Source organism: Myotis daubentonii, chromosome 18, assembly GCF_963259705.1.
Source record: "Myotis daubentonii chromosome 18, mMyoDau2.1, whole genome shotgun sequence".
Taxonomy (NCBI): Eukaryota; Metazoa; Chordata; class Mammalia; order Chiroptera; family Vespertilionidae; genus Myotis; species Myotis daubentonii.
Genome location: NC_081857.1, coordinates 39502165 through 39527779, shown reverse-complemented (window position 1 = coordinate 39527779; position 25615 = coordinate 39502165). Strand labels below are relative to the sequence as shown.

Genomic DNA, 25615 nt, shown 5'->3' with positions numbered 1-25615 from the left:
TGAATTATGGGAACAGAGGCAGATATACAAACGAGCTTACTGACTGGATGGATAGGTGGGTAGAGATAGATAGATAGATAGATAGATAGATAGATAGATAGATGATAGATTAGATGCGATGGATGGATGGATTGGGGAGGAGGGTGGTGGGTGGGTGGGTGGATGGATAGCTTGCAGCAAGCACTGTTTTTGGAATTACTCTCACAGGTTTTGTGAGTGCATGCGACAGAACCAAAGGACAGGCAAAGGAGAGAGGACCAGGACAAAGACCCCGGGTGTAATGGTCGCTGGTAAAGACTGATGTGTGGCTACAGCTGCAGCCACATGGCCCCGCTGTCATCGGCTAGGTGCTATCAGTGCTGGGTCCTAGGAAGCATGGAAAGGCTGTATCAGACGGTGGGGAGGTCCATCGGAATTGCTCATTCTACTCCCAGCTCTGCCTAAAAAATGGCGAGACCTCAGACAAGGGTAATGACAAGATCTGCCACGCGTGCCTCACCAGGGCAACAAGCGTCAAAGAATTAACGTGTGAAAACACTCGGTAAGCGCTAAAAATACCTCTTTTCCGTTATTCCGACAATACACTTTTTAATTACTCTCAAGGGACTGCTTCACTTCTGAATTTTCATTTTTTAGTTGGCCTATTGGTGTTACTAAACAGAAATGCCGGGTCCTGTGTACAGTCCCACCATCTTCCTTACCTTTAGGCAACTTTGCTGAGCCACAAGTAACAGACTCTCAGAATTTCCACCTGAACAGGAAATACTGCATTCCAAATAGGCCATTTCTTTATCTCAAATGCCCTAATGCTTCCTTGCATGTAGGCCCTTCCTCCATCGTAATTGCTTCTCCTGTGATAAGCGAGATGTGCATTTTTCCACTAGCGATTACCTTGAAAATGTGCCAAGCACAATTGCATATGGTTACACTGAATGGTCATTACAATGAATTTCAAAATATTCATGTGCACACACAGAACAAAGCCATAAGCCATGAGCTTTTATCGTCTCTTAGTCAGAAGAGAATAGGATCTTCAACTTTTGTCCAATACATAACACAGTAAACACTCATGAGGTATGGAAGTCATCGTGCTAGTCCAGTTCATTTGTAGTTAAGGGGCTGTCATGGCTTAGAATTCTGAATAATGAAGAGAAAAATGCACTTGCATCTCCATCTAACATCTCTGAAATTAAGTGTACCTTTAATTTGTAAGGGTTTATCATTATATCAAGTCATCGAAATAGAGGACTAATCCCTCGATGATATTGGAAGGTTTTTCCAACGAACACACAATTGTTTGTGTTGATTACATCTCTGAAGTTTTGGCAGACACAAGTGTCAAAAACTGGAAAAAAAGTGTAAAGTTGTGAAATGCACACTAAGGAAAAAAACCACTAAAAAGCCATAAGCTGTATGTCTACACTCACGAGATGTGAGATGAATATAACAGCAGAGTGAAACTTTGTGGAACATTTTCCTCATTATCCAAAAATGTATTCCTGGACTTCCCCAGCAGGGAAGGGAACGCACTGGGTAAGACACTGTCTGGGACGCAATCCTAAATCCCAATCTTATAAGTGTGTTTTCCTGGTGAGAATACCTCTGATTGTTAACCAGAGGGGGAAAAACAAAACAGAACAACTCAGCAAGCGCAAGCCCATCTGCACGTGGGTAAACCCAAGCCCACGTGGTTACTTAACACCAAGTCTGGGAAGCAGAGCAAGGTTCTACCACATCTTGGAAGCAATCCTATTTGGGGAGAGGCCACGTAACCCCAAGTAACCCAGGCTTCACAAAAGTCTGAGATATAGAAATTTGTTATTCTAATCCTGGCAAACAACCAATGAATGTTTTCTTATATTTGGACGTGTGCTTTTTGTTTGTTTGTTTGTTTTTGTTTTTAAAATATGTTTTTATTGATTTCAGAGAGGAAGGAAGAGGGAGAAAAATACAGAGAAATCAATGATGAGAGAGAACCATTGATGACTGCCTCCTGCCCACCCCCCACTGGGAATGGAGCCCACAACCCAGGCATGTGCCCTGACCGGGAATCGAACCATGACCTCCTGGTTCACAGGCTGATGCTCAACCACTGAGCCACGCCAGACAGGCATATTTGGTGGCTTTAATCATTGTGATCACAGAGCAAATATTCTGAGGAACAGCTCGACACACATTATACTCATGCAGCATCAGACACTGTTAAAGAATTTAATTTTCTACCAAGAACAGAATTGGTGCTTTAATGCAAAGTATACTGACTTCCCGGTATGGCTGAGGCACGAGTCTAGAGACTAGCGGATTAAAAAGGAACAGACCTGGCTACTATCTTCAAGGAGCTCACTCAGACAATGCCACTTCCTTGATCGGCCTTTGCTTTGGTTATCTTCAGTTTGTTCCAGAATTTGGGGTCAGAAAAGTCTGATGAGAAATCATCAATATGGATAGCGAGTAGGGAGCTTAGGGTTCTATTCCTGGCCCTCCGGTCTTGGGAAAGTCATTTAACCTTTCTTGGCTTCAACATCCTCAGCTGCGAAATGACAGTTGGACACCCAGGGATTTCTGAGGTCTCTTTTACCACCAAAGCTCTTTGCTTATATGAGCATTTTCCTCAAATCCCTCCAGGCAATTTACTGTTACCAAGAAGCATCTGACCCACAAATTCTTAACGAGGGACAGTGTCGGTAATTTAATCTGGTTGCACTTCTTCATGGAAGGTAAGGACAGTTCCGGTCCTTGATGACCTTCATTTTAACTCAGTGTGAAGTCCTCTATTTTCCGGGACACATGGGGTTTGACTTGTTAGGAATTACATCCATTCCTTCATTCTTCAGGAAATCAAATTACCATGAATAACTAAAATTCAGGGGACGTGATAATTTGATCAATTATTTTGTCCAACGCCACTCAGGCTAGGTGCACACTCTACTGAAACCACTGTGGCGTCAAATCAATAGTCATGCTAGATCAGCTGTGGGCAAACTACGGCCCGCGGGCCGGATCCAGCCCGTTTGAAATGAATAAAACTAAAAAAAAAAAAGACCGTACCCTTTTATGTAATGATGTTTACTTTGAATTTATATTAGTTCACACAAACACTCCATCCATGATTTTGTTCCGGCCCTCCGGTCCAGTTTAAGAACCCATTGTGGCCCTCGAGTCAAAAAGTTTGCCCACCCCTGTGCTAGATGCAACTGCAGACCGATGGCCCAGCAAAGGGATTCTGTGATTGACACAAACTTTTTTTTTTTAATATATTTTATTGTTTTTTTACAGAGAGGAAGGGAGAGGGATAGAGAGTTAGAAACATCGATGAGAGAGAAACATCGATCAGCTGCCTCCTGCACACTCCCTACTGGGGATGTGCCCGCAACCAAGGTACATGCCCTTGACCGGAATCGAACCTGGGATCCTTGAGTCTCCAGGCCAATGCTCTATCCACTGAGCCAAACTGGTTAGGGCGACAAAAACTTTTAATCATCATTGCAGACCCTAGCGTCCGTGGTGATAAAATAATGGAAGAAAGGGGACCACCACAGAATTCTCAGCACTTCCCCCTAATAATGCTCCTCTCTATTGGGAAACGAAGAGGTAATATTCACTGTCTGACTCCTCTGGGTGCATTATGACCTGCACTGTGCTCTGGACCAAACACAGGAAAAGTACCAGTAAGAATTGTTAACCAGAAATGTCCATCTTGAGGGTAAACAATTAGGACCTCACCCACTTTGTCGGGAGCCTCGCCAAGTCCGCCAAGTCCCGGAAAACACACCGTCTGTCCACTTGGAAACATTCCCACCAACTCCATTTATGATCCATTCAATCAGAGCCAGTTGGCAATCACCCAGGGAAAACGTTTCCTCCAGGCCTTGCCGACCATCCACTATCTCCCGTAATCACCCCTCCCGGCCCCGTCTGATCACAGGCACACTCTGCCTTCTCCTTTCCTGTAACTGGGGACCCCGATGTAACGCAAGTGTTTCAGGTAAACGCCTGTTCAGACGAAGGTCTCATGATGACAGCACATGCGAATGCCAAGCAAGCCTTGCACAGAGCTGCTCATCCCCGCAGCACCATCCCCGCGCTGCCCTGGCTCCTCCGATTTTACACCCGAGGCAGGCAAGGGGTGAGAGGCAGTGCAGAAGCAAAGCCAAGGTCACCTGAGGAACACCTTGAAACTGCTCCAGCAAACGCCAAGTTCAGGATTTCACAAAGGAATGCCCTGCGGCAGGAATGCGAGCTGGGAAAGCACGTTCCCAGAGAGGCTCCCTCCCGTTGCAGCGAGGGGCATCCCGGGTCAGGAACCCGTGTCTGCAGGAAGGGATCTGACCTTTGTAAAGCTATTCATTTCGTGTTTTTATTTGCCGCTGACTATGGTGCAGCCGGACACTTGGATTTTAGATCAGGAGAAAACAATTACATCGTTTTAGAAAATGTCACTGTAGCTGATAGTCTTGGGTGGTCCAGAAGGGACTAGAAAGGACTCCTCTGCATCAAGGGCAAAGCAAAGAATCCTTGGATGTGACCTGACTGCGAAGGTTGCAGAGAGAGGTCCTGGGAGGAAGGACCTGCTCACTCCACCCCCCTGCACCGCCCTTCCCGCCCCCGAAGGGGCTGGGTCAGGACCCGAGTGAGGGTCTGGCTGCCTGAGGCTCCCACACAAAACACCAAGAGTTCCCACAGCCGAGTCCACAGGGCAGCAAACCACCCCCTGGCCAGAGTTCGCTTCCTGTGAGCCTGTCTCTCCTTCTGTTCCCCCCCTTCTCCTTCACGGTCCGTGAGGGCTCGGGCCTCCTCACGCACGGGCGGAGGCCAGGGCTCATGAGTTTAGCCTGTGTATTTACAGCTGTTTCCTTCAGAATGCATCGCAGTGCTTCTATGTCTAATCGTAAAAAAGAACGTTTCATACCTGATCAAAGAATTTCAAGAATGGAGTACAGAAACAGGGAGGGTAGAGTGGTCTTCTGTGAGCCCTTATATGTGTGAAACTCTTTGAGTTATAAATGGGAAGATGAAATTAAAAAAATAAAATAAAAACCAACCTGGCCATCATTTTCCCACTTCTGGGAAATGAAGCATAGCTTTCAAAATCACCAACGATCACACAGACATCTACTTTTGCTCCTTTTCCTTTTTCTTTCAAGTTTGCTTCCTGTGACTTTTTACACCACCTTGTGCGAGCGTCATTCCAGTGCTCGAGTCTCCATTTGATTGGTGAGGAATTTGAGGCCACAAGGTTAAGCTGCTTTAAGCCTATCCCGAGGGAACAGAAATGCACTCAGATCTGATGAGATGCATGACTATTTTAATGGTCTCGCAAATAACAACATAAAGAGTAACCTGAGTTAATAAACAGTGAATGTGAAACCTTGTAAATAACATGTTCTGAAAATAGCAGCTCTCACACTCGGTTCTAAGCCCGGGACGGATGCCTATTTTTGTCTCAGGACTAGAGATGGAGAGACGGGAGCTCGGGTCTCAGCTCCCCAGAGTCCTCTAACCGGGCAGGGAGAAGGGTGAACAGACCACCAGGTACAGCACGGTGGGGGGTCTGATGGAAGCCCTCATGGCTCAGAGACAGTGCAGAATCGAGCTGAGCCTCGATGATAAAGTATGTAGCGAAGAGAACGCAGGTAGAAGGACATTTCAGGCAGAAGGACTGAAAGGGCTGAAGGACTGAAAAAACACACCTCTTTTGAAAAAGATTCCTCCCACTGAACCCTTCATTTTCCCCCCAGGTTAAAGTGAGAAAAACACATCTATTAAAAAAAAAGAAAAAGTCTGGATTGTTGTTTGTTTGAACACGAAATACAGCAGTCATGTGGGAAGCAGGAATCCTTGACAAGGTGATGGAAGACAGGGGTCACCTTGCTGCACTGGGGACACAGTGTCTGGTGTGTGAAGACGTGGGAAAGCGGAGTTTAACACCTTGTTGCCTGGGCCAAGGCAAGAGCCACCCCCTGCCCCCGCCCCCTACTCCCCTCCCAGGCTCCATGCCTCTGCAGTCAGGGGGCAGGGTGCGTCCTTCCTCCTGAGATTCTCCAAAAGCTCAACTTATTTCCTAACTTTTCATTCTTTTCTTAGAGGCAAAGACTTCCAAAAATCTTTACAGCAAAACACTGCTACATAAAGCAAGGTTCTGATTCCTGACTGTTCTACCAAAACAGGACGAGACTGCTCTAAAGACGTGCTTTCCTCAGACATGCTAACAATCATGAGCAACCCTCCGAGAGCAGAGAATGTTCTAACGCCTGGGATGAAGGGAGGGGCCCGGAAGTCTGGGGAGAGCCTGACGCTGATTCCCAAATGCCCTCCTATGGGTGGGTGCGCTTGGCTCCTTGAAACCACAGAGCGCATCTACCCTCTGCCTGGGGATGTCTGCGGGTTGATCAGAATGTGTGCAAACACATGTTCACTTCTTCGATTAAAGACCATGTGGATGCCTGGTCTGCAAGTGTGAAGTATCACGACTATTTTCTAGGTTATTTAACTTTCGTTGTGGATAAAAATATATTTTTTGGCACCCGGATTACAGTTCTACCGCTTACAATTGCCTTTTGGTTCCAATTAGCTTACAAAATTCTCCCTGTGGAGCAATGGGCATTCATAAATGAAATGGAGCAAATAAAACCCCTCACTGTTCGCAAGCTTAATTCTAAAAGAAAACACATATGAAGCACTCTACTGTATAGAAACCATATATGACATGGATGATTTTACACTTGCCTGTTTCTCTCTCTCTCTCTCTCTCTCCGCTCCCCTCCCCCCCAATAATCTATATTTTTTCCCCTGGGAAAATAACGTTTCTAATCTGAGCAATCCCTTCATGTTCTCCTTCGTTACTAAACCCTGTGAATGACTTGAAAGCAACAGGTTTAGCCTCAGTCAGTGACATGATCAGAATCGCTCTCCATGTTGTCACTGTTGTCACACTCAGCCCAGAGGGTGCCTCACGCCTGAACGGGGCAACCGCCCTAACTGGCCAGTTCCCTCTTCTCTACTCACTTCACTTGACAGTTTCACAGAACTTTCAAGAAAAGAGAAGAGAACAAAGAAGAAAGAAAACGTTGCCAAATATGTCTCCTCAACGCAAAGATTTAACAGAGACCGTTCTTCCAGCTAATTGGCAACTCATTGTTTGACAGGAGTTACAATAAGACCGCAGATAGCCCACCCGCTTCAATAGCACTGGAAATTACTGTGGTTATAATAATGAGACAGACGAGACTAATAGCTATTCAGAGAAAGTTCCTGACAGACAGGGGACGATCTGCATTCTTTGGACAGAGTATTCAGAAAACGTGTCAGTCTACAATATCCAACTTTCTACACTAACGTGGGAAGTGACTCACTTGAAAAAAAACAGAGGAGAGAGCAGTTTAGTGAGCAAAGCATCCTTTCTTGAACATTTCCAAATAAGCCAAAGCGCGCGACCAGGACGAAAGCCATGTTTGACACTCCAATGCCGAGCCGCTGTACCATCTCAAGAACTAATCTAGATTCTTCTCCGCCGGTTTAACGCTAGATATGCGGGTGACAAGGTGACTGACAAAAACCCTACCAAAAACTTAGAACAGGAACAGATCTCATCATCCGAGAGCTCCGATCATTCCTTAGATGGTTAAGACCACGAGGTTAGACACCAGTTGTCTTGTTGGGGGTCCTGCCAGTGTGAAACACAGAGTTGGACACGTAGTAGGCATGTTATTAGTATGTGGATGGGATGACAGACAGATCGACAGGGAGGAGCTTCCATGTAAGAGCACTGCGACAGAACTCTTGTGCACATGATAGCCTGCATTCCATATGCAGTCATGAGCACATATTTACTTTATTCTGCCTTTTACAGATGATAAAACTGAGGCCCTCAGTGGTTCTATCATCTCCTGAAGGTTATCCTGCTAGTTCATGGCAGAGTCGCTGACTAGCCCTCAGCAAAGTGAGCTGCACTCTCCTACCTTCCAGCCCCGGAAGACAAGCCTTCACTGGCTCCCCTGGTGGAAACTCCGTGCAACCCCAAACGAGGACGAACCGGCTGGGCAGCAGCGGGAGAGGTGCTGAGAAGCCATCTGCTCTGAAGCAGGTGGTAAAGCCCAGGCAGGAGTCACTTCCTGTAGGATGCAGACCACGAGGCACCTGTCTGAGCATGAAACTGGCAAAATGATGCATGTGGGTCCACCGTGAACGTCCCTACGGACTCACGTGACTCCAAAGGGTCCAACCAGCAACGTCTTTCACAGGAGGACAGAGTCTGTCATTCTAGATCATTCCATTGGTCAGGCCACACGCAGGCCCGTTTCCTACAGGTGCCTGCCATAGGTACCGACCATACAGCAAAGTCTGACTCTGTATCATGACAGCCCGGGAGCACTGCAAGGCCTCCAAGTGCCTTGTGAATCAAAGAAAACAAGTCAGTCAAGTTCAGTATGAAGGCTGAGGCAAGTACGCTTTAATTGCATGCTAGTTCTTTGAAAATGTACCCTTTGTTTGGTAATTATCAGAGCCAAAGTGTTGCGTTTATTGTAACACCATGTTTTGTAGACATGCGTAATAAGCTGGTTTATTACCAATGACTAACTAACTGGTGAGCTGGGGCTAATGGCCATAACGACCATGGAACCTTATCAATGGGCTGGTCATCTAGTCAGTGGCTCACATTAAATGTACCTGGGGTTCCATATGAATTATTCTCACCTGGGTTCAGCCAGGCCAACTGCAGCCTAACCCCTGGAAGGGGGGTTATGTGTTGACATTTTTGCAAAGCCCCCCAGCGGGTTCAGCCGGAGATGTGAGCACCGCTGGGCCCCAGGCCTCCTCGAGTAGCAAATGAAGACAGTGAGCCGCGTGGGGCATGTGCCGCCCAGCCACGCAGCTGAGTGGCTGCAGAGGCCCGACCTGAGCCCAGCTGTCCTTCCTCTCCCCTGGCTCCTTCCGATCAAGAGCCAAGAAGAGCATCCGTTCGTGCCGATTCCTCCGACCGGCTTAGAGGGACCCGTAGGACAATTCCCACTCCTGCCACCTCTTTGCCAGAAATGCCACATAAACTTTTTACTCAGCTCTGAAAATTCAAACACATCGCTAGCGCCAGCAAGCGTGAACGGTCCTTCCAAAGACTGGAGACCCGATGTCAAAGCAGCCGTCGGAGTCGGTATCGGAGTGCGAGCCGTGTCTGAGTGGTGAAGACAGGGCTGACACTCAATACACCCTCGCCGGCCTGAAATAAACGTGCTAATTGTTTTCCTCTGTCCTGACATGAGCTGCCCTGTTCCTATCACATATCCTCCCCCCATCAGACACACACGCGCTGTCATCGACCAGTTCACATTCCTCCTGAGAGCCTCCAAGCCATCCTTCTACCATCAGCCCAGGAAAGCTCCATGCTCCCGAGTCTGCTGAGAGGAAGGACAGGTAACAATGTCGAAGAAGGAGAAGGAAGCAGCACCACCTGGTAACAAAGAGGCCGCGGCCTCCAGTCCCGAGTGTAAGAGGATCGGAAGTCATCATTCCCGCCCGACAAGTAAGAAGCGGAACAGACTGAAAATCAGCACCCCTCCCGGGATCATAGGAGGGGAGGACACGGGACAAACCTGGGCCCCGAGACGGGAGAAGCAGCAGGCGAGGACACGGAGTCACGGCCCACAGAGCAGGGACTGACGGGGGAACCTCCGCAGACCCAGCAATCTGCCGGGGCAGGGAAGCCTGAGGCCGGAGCCTACCTGCAGGAGCGTGACGGGCGCGTGCTAACGTTCACTGCCACGCTGGCATCGGTCGATGTGAGGAAGGGTAATAAGGACTAGTTCCCCCCATCGTGTCAAATTTCTGAAGCTGAAACATGCAGTTTCTAAAGGCGCGCGCTCTGTGCTTGAAGCGGCGACCGGCCACTCCTTACGCCCACCCGGCGGCCTTTAGACCGTACCTGCCAGAACAGGCTGTGCGCGTCGCCCCGCAGAAGTTCCACCGTGTCCCCGGCCTGGATGTGGAGCGGGGGCCCCGCCTGGGGCGCGGGGGGTGGCGTCCCGGTGTAGTTCTTGATGACCTGCATCTTTGGCAAACCTGCAAAGAAGCAGACAGCGTTGAAGATGGAGAAGAGAACAGCACGTGAAGTCCCAGGGTGCTGACAACACACAGGGCCATTACCAACATGAGAAGGGTTTCCTGGCCCCGCGTCCGCGTAAACATCTGCGGTCACCACCATGGAGTGCGTTTCAACCTTCTCACAATTTGAGATGCTGATGCAATAAGACACGTACGCATGCCCCCATCCCCTCCACACTGCCCCTCGCCCTCGCCATCAGCCTATCTGTGGTTGAGAAAATATTTCTCTTTCAGCTGATGCCTGCTTCGTGAAAAACACATCAGGTCCCGCTTAATGGAAAAGAACCATGTTTTCATCCACTCGATCCTTCCTGCTATTACCTTCCTCCCCACACTCCCTGATCTCACCGCGGGCGGCTCCCCGTCTGCATGCAGCGCGGCGCCCCGCCTAAGGCTCGCGTCTTAAGGTTAACTTTGTAATTCAAAAGCAAAGTGGTGATGGATGTGCCGGAGCCAGACTTGAGACATGTATGTGGAGAAATTCTCCAGGCTCAAATGCAGGCTTGCAAAACAGAGCCAGGACCGGGGACGTGTCGAAGCCAATGGCGTCCACAAAGACTAGGAATCCAGTTGCCTCCTGGCCTCTGTTTTCTGACTGTGCGATGAAGGTCTCCGTGCAGCAGTTCACTGCTGAGCTTCAACCGCACAAGGACCTAACTGCACCAACAATGTCACCGCACAGCCACCTTTCAGTTGGAGGTGAAACCATTGCCCCCCACACAGGATCATGAGCACGTGGCTGTGGGATCTCCGTGGACTTCAGCCATTGCTAACGACACTCCAAAAAAATTTTTTTAATAGATTTTTATTGATTTCAGAGAGGAAGGGAGAGGGAGAGAGAGATAGAAACATCAATGATGTGAGGGAATCATTGATCGGCTGCCTGCTGCATGCCCCACACTGGGGATGGAGCCCACAACCCCGGGCAAGTGCCCTGACCGGGAATTGAACCAAAGACCTCTTGGTTCATAGGTTGACGCTCAACCACTGAGCCACGCTGGCCAGGCAACACTTCAAAACTTTCTATTCTAATGCTGGGCCACTAGCAGAAAAGGCTGCACCGACTACAGAAAGGAAGATGACTGGCACTGAGTTGCCGATGGCCAAGTTACCTAGAAAAGACCCCACATCCCCACGAAAAGTCCCAGCAAACATTTAACGACGTCTTCAAAACTCCCTCCCAACAACCAGCCCGAAGGGGAGAAAGCAGGTTTTCACCAAAACCTTCTTATCCGCCCATCAGTGAGAGACAGAGGGCAGAGCAGGCGCCCTTCAGCCCAGTTCAGCGGCCGAGCTGCTGGGACACGTTCGCATTGCCACACCCGCCCGGGCCCTCAGGTGCCCCTGGACCGGGGGCGGGGGGGGGGGGGGATGCGGGGACTAAAATCCCACATACTTCTTGGCACACTGCCCTGCCAGATGTTGCGAGGTGGCGCCCCTGACACAGACTCTGTCTTGCCCAAAAACAACAGTCAACAGCTCTTCTTCATGGAGTGTGACCCGACCTGCGCACTGCAAATGCCTAGAGCAAGAGCTTCCTTTACACTCTGCTAGGCGGCCCTGGTCCCTTAACATGCGATCCCAGCTCTTCGCAAGTTATACAGGTGCCTAGTCCCCATGGCGTGCGCCAGAAACTCCTATTATATGCCAACTGTAATTGAAAAATAAAAAAATTAAAAATAAAGATATAAATTCTATAATAGTGTTCTCCTATTTAAAACCCTTCCTACTGCGCTTAGAATGGACTCTGAATTCCTGGCCACAGCCTCCAAAGCCATCTATTTTCTAGCCCCCGGTAACTCTCCATCTCATCTTGCTCCAAGCTCACAGTCGCTCACTGTCCTTCGTCGTTCTGACTTCTCTGCCGTCACTTAAACACGCTGAGCTGGGGGGGGCAGCCAAGACAGTCTGTTATGACCTTCAGCTTGTAACACACAGAGCTGTTTGCTTCCCCCTGGCCTCCTCGCCTTTCCTTTTCTATACATCAGCACTGCATAAATGTGCGTGTTAAACATTTACTACTTTCATAACCAATGTAGCTTTCGGTAATAAAAGTGCTCAGGTTTTACTGGACAGCCGCCACGTCACCATTAGTTTTGGCTTGCTCTCAACCGGTCTGTATTTATTTGCGCTTCTACCTGTAACTACCAATAGGCTCCATGTAACTGAAATTTTGCGGGAAATAAAGTTATTTGTAATGTGCACCATTGCTAATATATTTCTCAAAAGCCCTTAAGAATGGCTCTCTTACTAATCCACACTCATCCTGAACAGCCTTTAAATGAGGTGAGCTCATCCTTTATGGGGCAAGAACATGCTGATTCCATACACTCCATGGCCGAGTCGGCGAAAAAATACCCCAAGTGCCAGCACGAGAGTAGCCGATGCTTTTGCAGACAGTCTGCTCTGTTGCCTCACCGCCTCACTCTCCACTCTTTCTTCCCTGGACCTCCCCTCCCGACGCACCCGCAGCAGCTGAGAGCCTCCCGGCGGCTCCCCAAAAGCTCCCTGTGCGGCCGGCTCATTGGTCTGTGCGGGGAAGAGGGGAGCTGCTATGGGGACCCCTGTCCGAAGCTCCGGGAGGCCACGCACTCGGCCCATCAGGTTGACGAGCTGGTTTTCTGAGAAGCCAGGGAGCCAGGCCTGGGTCAGAGCCCCAGGACCACGGTGTCTCCGTAAAAACGCATGTAAAACAAACACCCTCGTCACCGTTCCCCGGAACATTCTCCCAGAATAAACTTCCGAACAGGACCCAGGGCACGGCGAAGAGCTGCCTCCTCTTTACAGACGGCGCTGACCCGGCTGATGTGGGAGAACTGCCTACCCGCCGACTGCATACACTTTCCAGCCCCGAGGACCCAGCCTCACAGGGTCCCACGGGCAACGGTGAGGCTGAGTCCCTCCCCAGCTGTTTACTTTGATTCGTTTTCCGCCTTAAGGTTTTTCGGAAATAAAAAGTAAAGTCAGATAGGACCGGTCAGTTACAATCTTACGGATTTGATGTGGGCAGAGTGAGTGTATGAATTTATCCATTTGAACTCAAGCGAGTGAATCATTATTGCTAAACTCCAGCCATGCGTCACAGGAGGCGGCCAGCTGCGTATCTCCTTTCCATCCCCTCCACTGCGGACCCACAACCAACAAGCCCACCTAAGATGAACAGGAGCGGAAGACCGTGTCCCGCCCAGGAACAGCCCCTCTTACACTGTAACCGGGGAGAGGAGCCACACGGAGGTGCGCATGGTTTTGAGATGATACTGTTCTGGCCACGAGAGCCGGTGGACGCATCGGGGTGGAACGGTGACTCTATCAAAGAAGGCTCTTCGGGTAATTGAGTCAAACATTTCCTTTCCATGTGAAACAATTCGGCCCAGTTGTTTATTGCCAGCTACAAGCAAAAACTAAATAAATGCAAGGTGCTCTTCCCAGCACCCAGCGGTCACCCAGTGAGAGCAGAATCCTGGGTTGAGTAGGAAAACTAAGGGAAGGTTATGGGAAGGCCACACCTGATTGTTCAGATCTTAATACTTAGCGGAATCCGACCCTTTCCCCGAGGGAGCTGGGAAGACCCAGGCCCCAGACCTCCCAGTGGGAATGAGCGTTTTGTAAGTAACAACAGACCCTTCAGACTCCGAAAGCAAGTTCAGAGATTTTGTTTCAAATATCTCTACACAGACCCGGGGTTATCACACTGGGAGTATGTATACCTCCTCCTTCCTATCCATTAAGTGGGAATGCTAAAATAATAATAATAATAATAGGGTATTAGCCTATGAAGCTGTTGTCCTCTGTAATTTCTCAATTTAAAATATTTGAAATGCATGCAGAATATCGACTTTAGGAATAGTAATTGTTTTTTGCTCTTCAAAAAAAATCTTATTTTTTTTTTCTCCATCTCTTATCAATTCAAAAAATGTTCCCACTCTTCCTGGTCTTTTTATTTTTCTGTTCTTCCTTAAGTTTAGCCTTAGCCTTAGTCTCTCCCCAAACTTTCCACTTCCTATCTTTCATTCCTACAGAAATTATGCTACGGTTTCAACATGTTCAAATTTAGCATCAAACGCTATTTAAATGGTTAGACATACTGTTGCTTCTAATTATCTGAAAAATAATAAAGTGAAATGGAGCCTACATCCCACAGTGTAATAAAAAATATAAAAGTAATGATTACTGAAATGTAAACTGCTGACTACGAAGAAAAATATAAATGTTAAAATAATAAGAAATTGTGCCGAGAAGTCACAGAACATCCAGAAGGTAGTTACGTTGGTAAAACCAGGACGATGCATGGAAAAGGCACCCGGGCCTGACCCTGGTTCTGCCTCACTTCTCAAAACATGCGACACCACGGGTCACATGCAGTCACGGACCACAAAACACCTGCGGGCCACGCATCATCAACTAACACGGCACTGAATGCTAAACCCAGAGCGCCGACTTCTCACTAACTCACACACCAGGAACAGCGCTGGCCCTGAAAGCCCCGGCCCTGGGTTCTTGGACAGAGTCTGATCACCTCACTGACGTGTTTCTTGCTCGTTAATTAAGACAAAATCCTCCAGGACGAGGAACCCCACCTCTCTTGCCGCGCCAGGGCCCACCCGACGTTGCTCTGTGAGGCGTACAGCCGTGGGTCAGAGAAGCTCTCTGCTGCTGACTGTGGTCATATATATATTGATTTTAGAGAGAGAGGAAGGGAGAGGGGGACAGAGAGAGAAACATCGATGTGAGACAGAAACACGGACCGGCTACCTCCTGCAGGCACCCCCAACTGGGAGCCCAAAACCTGGGCATGTGCCCTGACCGGATTCGAACCGGCGACCTTCCAGTGCACGGGATGACCCTCAACCGACGGAGCCACCCCGGCAGGGCTGCTGTTGACTGTTTTTAAAGTACAAGGACAATGTCCGATGGTTTCACCTAACAGGTGCCAAAACAGTCCTTTACGTGTGTTGAGTACCTAATACTAACGAGACCCCAGCAGAAAGGTCTGAGTAAGTGAAAGCGTGACAAAAAGCAGGCGTCATTCTCGGGTAAAGCACCCTTCACACAAATCTGTACTGGTCCGTGGCTGAGGGGAGCAGCGTCAATTAGCGTCTCCCTGTTCAATAAATCCAATAAACTCTGGCTGCGGTCCTTGCTCCCGCCTGCCTGGGAGCTACTCCTCTTCTGAAAGCCCGGCTGCAGGTTTCCCTCTTGGGGTTCAATGACAGTAAGGATCTCTCACTCTGCCCTTCGACGCTGCAGGCAATAATTTGTGGCAGCAAAGTTCTTTTTTTATTTTCTGTGAATTTTTTTAATCTCTTTATAGAAAAGATATTTTTTAGCCATTATGAAACATCACAACATAAATGTTCTCTTTCCTTAGAGCAGAACTGTCTAATCATGCATCTTCGCTTTAACAACCCCAAGCACAGGGCTCAGCGTGTGATAAAACCCTGGCAGTGGCGAGTGATTTCATTTTCAAGGCGAAGTTTGACTATGAGAGTTGAATGTTCATTTTAACACAAATGTAGGTGATAAAACCAAATTAACATTTTCCCCATCATCTTCAAGGATTTAACAATTATGACATTTGTTCTTAACACCGCTTTGACTTAACCACTGAGACACCTAAGCTGTGGCAGTCACTTCTGTTGTTCAGTCATCGCGTTTCATCCCGCATCCCGCGGCCCCGGTGAACACAGCTACACACACCCGGGTGTCCACCTGAGCAGCTCAAGTAGCACATTTCTCCTCGATTCTAAGATTTCTCTAGGGACTGGTCCATCAAACAAATAAATCATAAGCCCCTTCTCCAGCGAATGCTAGAGGGTGTCCCGAAAAATGGACACACACACACGGAATAATTATAAAGGCCCAGGGTGACGTCGCTGGGACGGTGCCAGACAGGTCGCTAGGAAAGCGCTCAGCATTAGCACCTAAACCAGGGCGCTCAGAAGGCTTCATGGGAAGCAGACTCGAGTGTCCAGTGGGCATCAGCCAGACAGAGGGAGGAGGCATCAACCTCCTCACAGCCAGAGGCACAGAGCGTGTGCTTGAGCGACCTTCTCCAGCAGGTTCGGCAGGTCAGCCAGCTGAGCCCCCGCAGGTGGGTTCACACACGGACAACAGAGTGAGTCCCACGTTGGGCCACAAAACTAAGCTGATGCGACAAGTCAGTGGACACAGGAGGGAGCGGGTGACCCGCAGAGGGTCTCTAGGGCCGGTGGGAACCAGATCTTCGGATGCGAAGTGGTAGAAATGGAGCCTCTCCCGGAGATGACAAGGCCCAAGGCAGCGATGGCGAACCTATGACACGCGTGTCCGCGGTGACACGCGAACTCATTTTTTTGGTTGATTTTTCTTTGTTAAATGGCATTTAAATATATAAAATAAATATCAAAAATATAAGTCTTTGTTTTACTGTGGTTGCAAAGATCAAAAAATTTCTATATGTGACACGGCACCAGAGTTAAGTTAGGGTTTTTCATAATGCTGACACGCCGAGCTCAAAAGGTTCGCCATCACTGGCCCAAGGGGTGGCTGAAATGCAGCCACGGGCAGAGGTCACTGCAGGTGCAAAGGTCAATCAATGCCAGTGAAGTGAGGAGGCTCAGGTTCTACAAACGGATGGTTCCTTGTACCTACAGGTTCTCTGTCTAAGGAAATACTACTTTGAAGGGTTTTCAATGACCGTGAAAAGAGGCGTGTCCTGCGTTGATCAAGGCTGCCGTGAGAAACGCAGAATAAGCAGAGTTTGCGGTGAACGTGAGCTGGCAAAGACAACTTGCTTTCACTGGAACGTGCCGCTGCCACTTTGAACTTCATTTCAATCTCCGTCGCTGGACTGTGCCGGGATTCGCTGACGGAAACGCAGCGAGTGGCAGTGAAGTACTGACCTGCCAGTGAACGGGAGCCCCACTGAGCGGGAACTCGCCCCGGCCCCCTCGGCGGCCTTGGCCCCTCCTCTCGCCACCTGGCGTGGTCCCTCAATGATGCCCTCAGCGACGGTCCCCAGAGAGTGGGACACGAGTCAGCGTCACCCCACATGCAGGCCTGACCTCCAGCCTCAGCCTCTCCCACCGCACGTTTCTCAGGGAAGACGGTCATTTCTGTGTCTCAAGTAATTAAAGGAAGACTTCAGCGTAGGAAACAAAACCATCTAACGAAGGTTAGGTCGATAGGGTACGAAGGTGACATGTATGAGCAAATTCCACATCTATCAGGTCATGGCTGAAAAATAAGGATCTTGTTCCCCCCCCCTCTCCCACCCCCCCCACCCCCACCCTTAACCCCAGCGGCATTTCACATTTCCTTCTGTTCCCTTTCTGGCGATCACAGGTAATCAGAAGTTTTAGACACAAGAACTTAATTCTTCGTGACGTTTTTGTCCTGAGACCTGCCCCTGGGTGCCTGTCTCTCATCGACCACGTGGCTCTTCCTCCTGGCACAGCAGCACTGACAGTGAACTCCCCTCTCGAGGGGCCACACGTGGAGAGGGGTTTTTTTGCTGGGCTGAGTTGCGTAACTGTCATTTTCATCTTAATTATCACGAGTGGGAAGGCGTTTGGAAGATGTAGCTCCCTTGGCTTGGAAACAAGGGAACTAGGGAAAAAAACGAACTCGTGTGCCAATTCTCCTAGACAGCCGTGTCCCTCCTCACAGAGACACAGAAACACCCGGGACCCGTGGCCTCACGCTTCCCTCTGACCCCAAACCAACACCCCCACCATGAGACACATCCTCCACGAGGGCTGCAAAGCGACCCTGGGAGGTCGTTTGTTTGTTAGTACTTTGGCTTTTAGCTTCTGTACCTTCGTCTTTTCCTAAGGCATCCTTGTGTTCCTGTGTTTATTAATTTTTTTAAAAAATTGCAAATGGCCCAGGTGGCGTGGCTCAGTGGTTGAGTGTCGACCTGTGAACCAGGAGATCACAGTTTAATTCCCAATTAGGGCACATGCCTGGGTTGTGGGCTCGATCTCCAGTGTGGGGCATGCAGGAGGCAGCCGGTCCATGATTCTCTTTCATCATTGATGTTTCTTCTCTCTCTCCCTCTCCCTTCCTCTCTGAAATCAATAAAAATATTTTTTTTAAATCTTGCAAATGTTTACTTTGTGCTTAGAATGGAAGTGATCAACAACACAGAGAAAAAGGACATCATACACAGGCAGTTGTTATAAAGCACCATGATTGTGATGGTACCAACGCTGCAAGAACTATGGGAGCATGAGGCAAGAAGAACCTCGCCACGGGTGCAGGAGAGGGGACCTCAATGGGAGAAAGCCCTGTTACGAAGCGAGCGTGGCCACATGACTCCCGTCTGTGTCATGATGTGGGGGAGATTGTTTTTCTATAAAAAATGGGACTTTAAAACGTGCTCTCATTAAAATTATAAAAATTTATGGAATTTTAAATAACAATGAAAAGTTAATTTACACAACATAATTAGGATGATCCTTCAAACATTCATTCCAGTCGCTTATGATATGAAAAGAATTGGAAACAATCGAAATGCATAGCGACAGGGAATGGGTTGAATTAAATGGAGGGCACCGCCTTATAACTGCACAGTGAGCTGAAACTTAAAAATAACGTTAGAGAAGACGATGCGGAATCATATTCAAATACGTTGTGAAGGGGGAGGCAGGTTACAAAGCAGTGCTGTACACGAGAAACTGCATTCCTGTTCGTAAATGGGGAGAGAAGCACCGAAGACCGCATCTGTGAAGATACGTGTCCCCCTGTTAATAGGCGTTTGGTTAAGGTGTGCAAAATTAGAAAAACTGTTGGCTTATCTAAATTTTATACAGTTACCATCTGTTTCTTCTATCTAGTTTTCGGTGAAAGTATTTTTGTTCTTGTTGTTCAAACCTTTCAATGATACCCTTGTTTCTCTGCAAAATTCAGTCCAAAACTCCTTGTCCTGACCATAAACACAGGCACAGCAGCAGTCGCCTACTGTGACATTCTGGTTGTGGGTCGCCCGTCACCGCCCACTGGGATTGCCCCTCGTCAACCCACACCTGCATGTGACTTAGAATGAGCACCCCTCTGGGCACACTTGGCAGGCAGGTGGCACATGTGTGCAAGAAAAGGCTGCCTCGCCCGGCTGGCGTGGCTCCGTGGTTGAGTGTCAACCAGGAGGTCACAGTTCCATTCCTGGTTGGGACACATGCCCAGGCTGCAGGCTCGGGGCGTGCAGGAGGCAGCCGATCAATGATTCTCTCTCCTCATTGATGTTTCTCTCTCTCTCCCTCTCTGAAATCAATTAAAAAAAAATTATTTTAAAAAAGAAAAGAAAAGGCTGTGCCTCCTCCCTCTGGGAAGACACTCTTCCGTGCCAGGCCCTGAGGGGTGCTGGTGGAGTGCCTGTCCCTGGCACGGCACACAGCTAAGGGCACTGTGACCTTCTCCATTCCACTGTGCTCCACGACCCTTTGAATGACTGTCACAGAAATGATTCACTGGACATAAGTCGGATGTTGTTATTTTGTTTCCTGCCCCCTCAAATGCAACCTTCACAGGCCATGGACCAGAAATCATGCCACCGTCACAGGTCCCAGGGTGCTGGGTCCCCAACAGTCTCCCGATAAATGCCCGGTGGGTACATGGAAGGCTGCACATCAATCTTTATCATCAGAGAATAAAGATTAAAAAGATAATTTTACAAACATCTTTTCAAAATATACCTCTTGACTAATTCTGCTTGTACAAATCTAGTGGCCTATTAGGGCCATTTGCCATGTACAGGTACCAACTGCCAAATCCCCTTCAGGCTCTGACAACTGCAGCTCTCGCCTGTATCTGCCACACTCTGGGGCTCAGAAATAACCAACTTCCCCACTGCCTCTGCCAAGAAGAGTAAAGCTGGCACCCTCCAGACAGGCTGGGAGAAGTGTTTTTCCCTCCTAAATGAACAATAATTGTTTCGATTTTCAAGTCATTATGTGCCCATAAGCAAAGAATTAAACAGCTCGGAAAGCAAAGGAAATTTAAATTCATAATCTGACTAACGGCCCCCACGGCGTAGCCCTGAAATTTTAAAACCAGAGCCCTGTATTTAAAGTGATTGTGTCATTTTCTTAAAAAATGAGCTGCAGTTTTCAGCACTGAGTCCACTCAACAAAATGAGGCTGCCAGCGAATGAATATTCCCACATGCATCTAGCCCCCTTCCTCCAGTTAGAAGTATATTTTGCCCTGCCGGTGTGGCTCAGTGGTTGAGCGTCGACCTATGAACCAAGAGGTCACCAGTTCAATTCCCAATCAGGGCACACGCTTGGGTTGCAGGCTCGATCCCAGGTAGCGGGTGTGCAGGAGGCAACTGATCGATGATGTTTCTCTCTCATCAATGTTTCTATCCCTCTATCCCCCTCCTTCCCTCTCTCTCTGAAAATCAAGAAAACATGTTTAAAGTATATTTTAAAATTGTTTTTTAAAAAAAGTTATAGTTAAGGCTGAGACATTAGAGTCACTCAAAAAACATGCATGGAAAAATACCGTCTCGATTTTTATTCTCTTCAATTTGGATTTTCCCTTAAAGAACCTCGATAGGGTAATAAAAAGGTATCTGCCGGAACCAGAGAGAGATGCAGTCACGGGCCGCAAGCTATCACTGAGCACGCCCAGAGCCCAGGTGCGGCTGCTCCTCGATGATCCATGGTGTGGGGACCCAATAGTCATCTTTCCTAATCTCCTCAAAGCACTGAGAGTTGAACGGATTTTATTCAAGGCCGCCGGTGTTAACGTTTCTTATGCCCCACATCCACCAGACTGACAGGTTCTGTGATGAGGTTCTAGCACGAACATTTACTAACAGATGAAAGCGCTGAGATAGGCCCACGCCGTAGAGAGAAGGGCTAACAGGAGGGTTACCTGCGCCCCTAACGGTAGGAAAGGACAGAGAGGCAGGTGAGCCATGGGCCAGGAAAGGAAGCTCAAAGTTTCTAACGCATCCGACTACCAGCTAAAATGCTGGCAGTGAGGCGCGGGCTCAGAACCGGGCAGACGCCAATCAGCTGCAGGGAACACCCCAGAACGAGACTCCCTCCCCCCCAGGACGTAGAGCAGTGCCTGCACACAGCTGCCCAGGCTGCGAAGGCTGCTGGGTCTTCCCGAAGCTTCCCTGGGGTTCCCACTTCTTGTTCTCTATGAACCTAATCATGTTTTATACGTGCTGGGAGTTCATCTTTTAAAGTTATCTGTGGTGGCCACTGTATAAACAAGTGATTTTCAATCTTCTTCAACTCACGGTGCACACAAATTGCTGAAATTCTGCAGCACACCAAAAAATATATTTTTGCCCATCTGACCAAAAAAATAGGTATGATTTGATTCATTCACATGGGATGGCTATTATTGTGTTGGCTGCTGTCATTTTTCTACTTGGCAATCTAAGGGAAAAGAGGTCAGTGGCCCTGACTGGTCAGGTATCGCATGTTTTAAACATTCTTGCGGTTGAGAATCGCTGGTATAAACTATTGATTAAACCAATGAATGCATTTATCATTGAGCTGTGTTACAGTGGTGCATCTGGTTAGTGGGGGCTCAGAAACCTCTGGGGAGGTGGTAATTACCAATGCCACGTTTATTCAATAGCTTAAAATATACTTTCCATGTGTGAGTACTCACATGGAATTTTAACATAGTAAATTTTACATTGTTGAACAGCATTGTATAAATTTGGTTTATAGAAAAAACTTTAATGATAAAAAAGTTAAGAAATACATTGTGCTAATTCAAGTATTCCTGACAGAAAAATAAAATCACTCTTAATAAAATAAACATGCATAATATTCTATTGGAAGGGCTTTGAAAATACCTCTGGGTCTTCGTGGCCTCCCTAAGCTTGAACTTTCTCTAGACTCTTGAACTCTAAATTTAGACTGAAAAAAAATAGTAAATATCAAAACCAAAACCATGACTGTATAAACTCTTTCAGCAAACATATTAAAGTCAGAGGGTGAGCGAATTACATGCAATATGATTCAAGGCAATTGCCCAAAGAAGTGTTTCCAAAAAATTGTTTCAGAAAAATGAAAATGTGCAAAATGAAGAGTGTGCTAGTATTTTACTTCGGCTGAGAACGTGGACGGCCTTGCCTTCTTGTCCCAGCAAATTCCCTTCCAGAATCCGAGCAAATACTGATGCTCTGGTTCCGCAATACGGATCCTAAATGAATCTCCTATTGTTTCGATTTAGCTCTGAGCAGCTGACATGAGAGACAAATGATTTTCACTTGAAGATTCCTGCCAAACATACCAGGGTATCACTTTATAAACATGTCTGGGTTCTATGTTGCTGTGGGCTGAGAATCTTTTATTCATTGTTCTTGAAGTCTGGGAAAAAATTAACAAAACTGGTGTAGACTCACCAATATTTACAGATAGTCATTTTCATTGCTTAGATACACTCATCTGAAAAGTAAGCATATAATAAAAAATAGGACTGCTAGCCTCAATAGCAAACCATTCCCTTAATTTCCAAAGTATAAAATAAAAATGTAAATGGCTTGCTTGCTTTCACTCCTAAACTGTTGGGCTGAAACCTCACCGGCTGCCTCCTGCTGTGTAAGTGGTTTCAGAGGCGCTGGACTGAGCCCAGCCGTGCCCGGCTTCTCCCCTGAGGCTGCTGAGCCAACCGCCCGCTCGCTGTCAGCATCTTTAAACATTTATCTATGGCCTTTTCAATGCTGTAATTACCTCTATGGATGACACTCTTCTACCACTGTCTCAGGGTCACTGAAAATATTTCACTTTACAAAGCAACACTAGCTTGCCCTGGCTGGTGTGGCTCACTGGTTGAGTGTCGACCTATGAACCAGGAGGTCACGGTGCAATGCCCGGTCAGGGCACATGCCGGGTGCGGCTCCATCCCTGTGGGGGGTGCAAGAGGCAGCGGCTCAGTGTTGTGCTCTCACACTGATGTTTCTCTCTCTCCTTTCCTCTCTCCCTGAGATCAGTAAATAAAATTCTTTTTTAAAAAAATAGAAGTAAGTAACGCTAGCGAAAACTTGTCCAGCGCTTACCAAGTGCCGGGCCCTGAGAGCTTCCTGTACATTAACTCATGTAAGCCTCACGATAGGATCATTTCATCCTATCCAATGAATCTATGAAGACCCTCATTTTCCAGGGGAGGAAGTTAGGGCTCAGAGGGGCTCAGCGCCCGGTGCCCAGTCACAGCGCTGGTCAACAGTGGAGCCCGGATGGAGGTCCACGGCAGCCGAGCTCTGGAATCCACGCACCATGAATTGTCATAGAAGCATTACAAGCGAGACCTGTGGGAGCCGGACGCCTGCACGGACCAGGCATCGCCGTGGGCCTCGGGCGTCTGGAGCCTGGGCCCTGCCCCTGCAGGTTCCGGATCGCCTTCCGCACCCGCCCAGAGCCCCAATCCTGAACATGCTGGCGATGACAACAGTGAGCGTCTCTTCAGGGCATACACAGAGCTAGGCACTGGGCCGAAGCTCTCCCAATGCACTCCCTCCATGAAGCCTCACATGGCGATTCTGGAAGGTGGACACCAAGGGAACCCCGCCCGGGAGCGGACAGAGGGAGGCAGGACAAGCTGAACAAGCTCCCCAGGGCTGCACCTCGGAGGGGCAGAGCTCGGCACTGAGCTGGCAACGCCAACCACTAAGCCTCATTTCTTTGAATTTAAATCCAGTCTCGGTGTGGCTGCTTCTTTCTATCCGTAGTTCTAAGAGTTCATTCAGCTGGTCTTCAGATGCTTCTCCAGCTCGACTGCTCCATGACTTAGCTGCGACTTTGTGTGGTGATGGGAGGAGGTGAGCGCTCCGCCACCGTGACCAGAAGCTGCAAAGCCTAAAGCCTGGATTCCTTGGGTGGTCTTCCCTCCCGCACCCTGCACGACGAGCAGGCCTGCGCCGGGGCAACAACGCAGGAAAGACAAGCCAACGAGGCCTGCAGATCTGCCTGGGGAACTGCATGCGATTCTGACCCAAATGGTGTAGACGGGTTATCACAGGAGCACTACCGTCATGTGGCTGCGGACCCTTGGCTGGTGGTGTTTGCTGCGACTACACGCACGTGACGGGAAAACGTCATCGACGTGTATGAACTATTTAAGATGCCAAAGCCATGGCCAAACCCTTTCCTACACAAATCCTCATGAAGGCATTAAGGGGAGAGGCCGTGTGTACAAGGAATAAACAGGGCAGCGCTGATCCCATTAGCGCGGGTCGCTTCCTGATGGCCGGCTATGACTGTATCACCTAATCCTATTAAAGTCAAAGCTTCCATCCCTGCTGGCCTCAGTGACCCGGGCCGGCGGGCAGGTCCTCCAGGGGCCACTGACCTGCCTACGACTCCCCCTTGCAGATGGGGGGGTGCCCTTCAGAAAAGCCCTTCCCGGCTGTCCGGTCACCTCCCGGGGCACCCTCTCCTCCAGGACCCGGACATTCGTGCAATTACAAAGCTGCCCATGGCCCAGGAGCCCGACATGCAGGTCAGATGCCTCCTTCCTCTGGAATGAGTGCCCAGAAGCATCCCCCTAGAGCCGACCCGCTCACTCCCTCCTCCCCTGAGCCTCTGGCTCCGTCCACATCGGAGGTCACCCTGGTCCCAACAGGAATCTCTGCATAAAGTGCACCCCCCGCCGCCAAGGCCCCCAGATTAAAGGCCTCATGCTGGCACTTGTTAAATATTTGCAAAGTTTTTTATGAAACTGTGGTTAAAAGCTCAGCTTCAGTGTTTATAACTTATGTGAACTCGGTTCCTGCCTTAAACTCTCAGGGCAGCAATCTCATCTGTGAAGTGGGCATAACGTCTACCTCAGAGGTCTTCTCATAAGGATTAAAAAAAAAGATTCATCCTCGTCCGTGAGTATCATGAATATCCCCCTAGTAGTCACCCCATGGCTGCTTCAACATGCCAATGAACGTCTGAAGTCCTTTATAAGAAGTGGAAGTTGTGGCATATGCATGCGAAATGCATAGCATAAGAGGTAAGGGAACCACCCACTAACTTTTCCCTTATTACAGTGAGAGGAGAGACTTAGAGCAAGGTCCCGGAAAGAGGAAAAGTGGCCATTCTAGAAAAATCTGCTCTCAAAGGAATGCAGGGGGCTCAGTAGGAGTTTCCGAGGCTTCCTATGAGCTTCCTATTTTCCAGTGAACCCACAGCTGGGATGGTTGTGCATGAAGCTAGCCGTGTCTTGTTGCAGGAGCGCCTGGGACAGTGAGTTCCCAAGCTACTCATAGTCTTATGTTCATTCCAACTCTCTCCTGCTCTTCTGCAATCAGGGGGTGGGGCTCCGGGATTCTGAGGGCGTCAGTGCTGACTCTGCAGAGAACAGCCCCAGGGGGGAAAATCAAGAGCTGATAAGAAGGTCAAGAAGATCACAGGGACAGCGAAAGGCTAGTTAGCTCAGTGTCATTTAAACTTGAAGACAGAAAAAGTCTCGCTTGCACTTTAGTTCTCCTTCACCTTACAAAACCCATCCTTCTAGTCTCCTGGTCTCAACCTCTTCTTTCCGGACTATTTAACCTAAAAATGCACTAAGCGTGGCTCTGTGTCCTT

At 48.6% G+C, this 25615-nt stretch overlaps 1 protein-coding gene across 3 annotated transcripts in view; it reads right to left on the bottom strand.

Moving 5' to 3' along the window:
* Positions 1–25615, bottom strand: part of VAV3 (vav guanine nucleotide exchange factor 3) — a 163723-nt gene that overhangs the window by 27099 nt on the left and 111009 nt on the right. For all 3 annotated transcript variants that reach the window (XR_009449880.1, XM_059674535.1, XM_059674536.1), the window contains exon 20: positions 9917–10053. Coding sequence is in view for 2 of the 3 variants with exons in the window: in XM_059674535.1 (XP_059530518.1) it covers positions 9917–10053 (137 nt within the window). In the remaining variant the exon portion in view is untranslated. The remainder of the gene's footprint in view (positions 1–9916; positions 10054–25615) is intronic.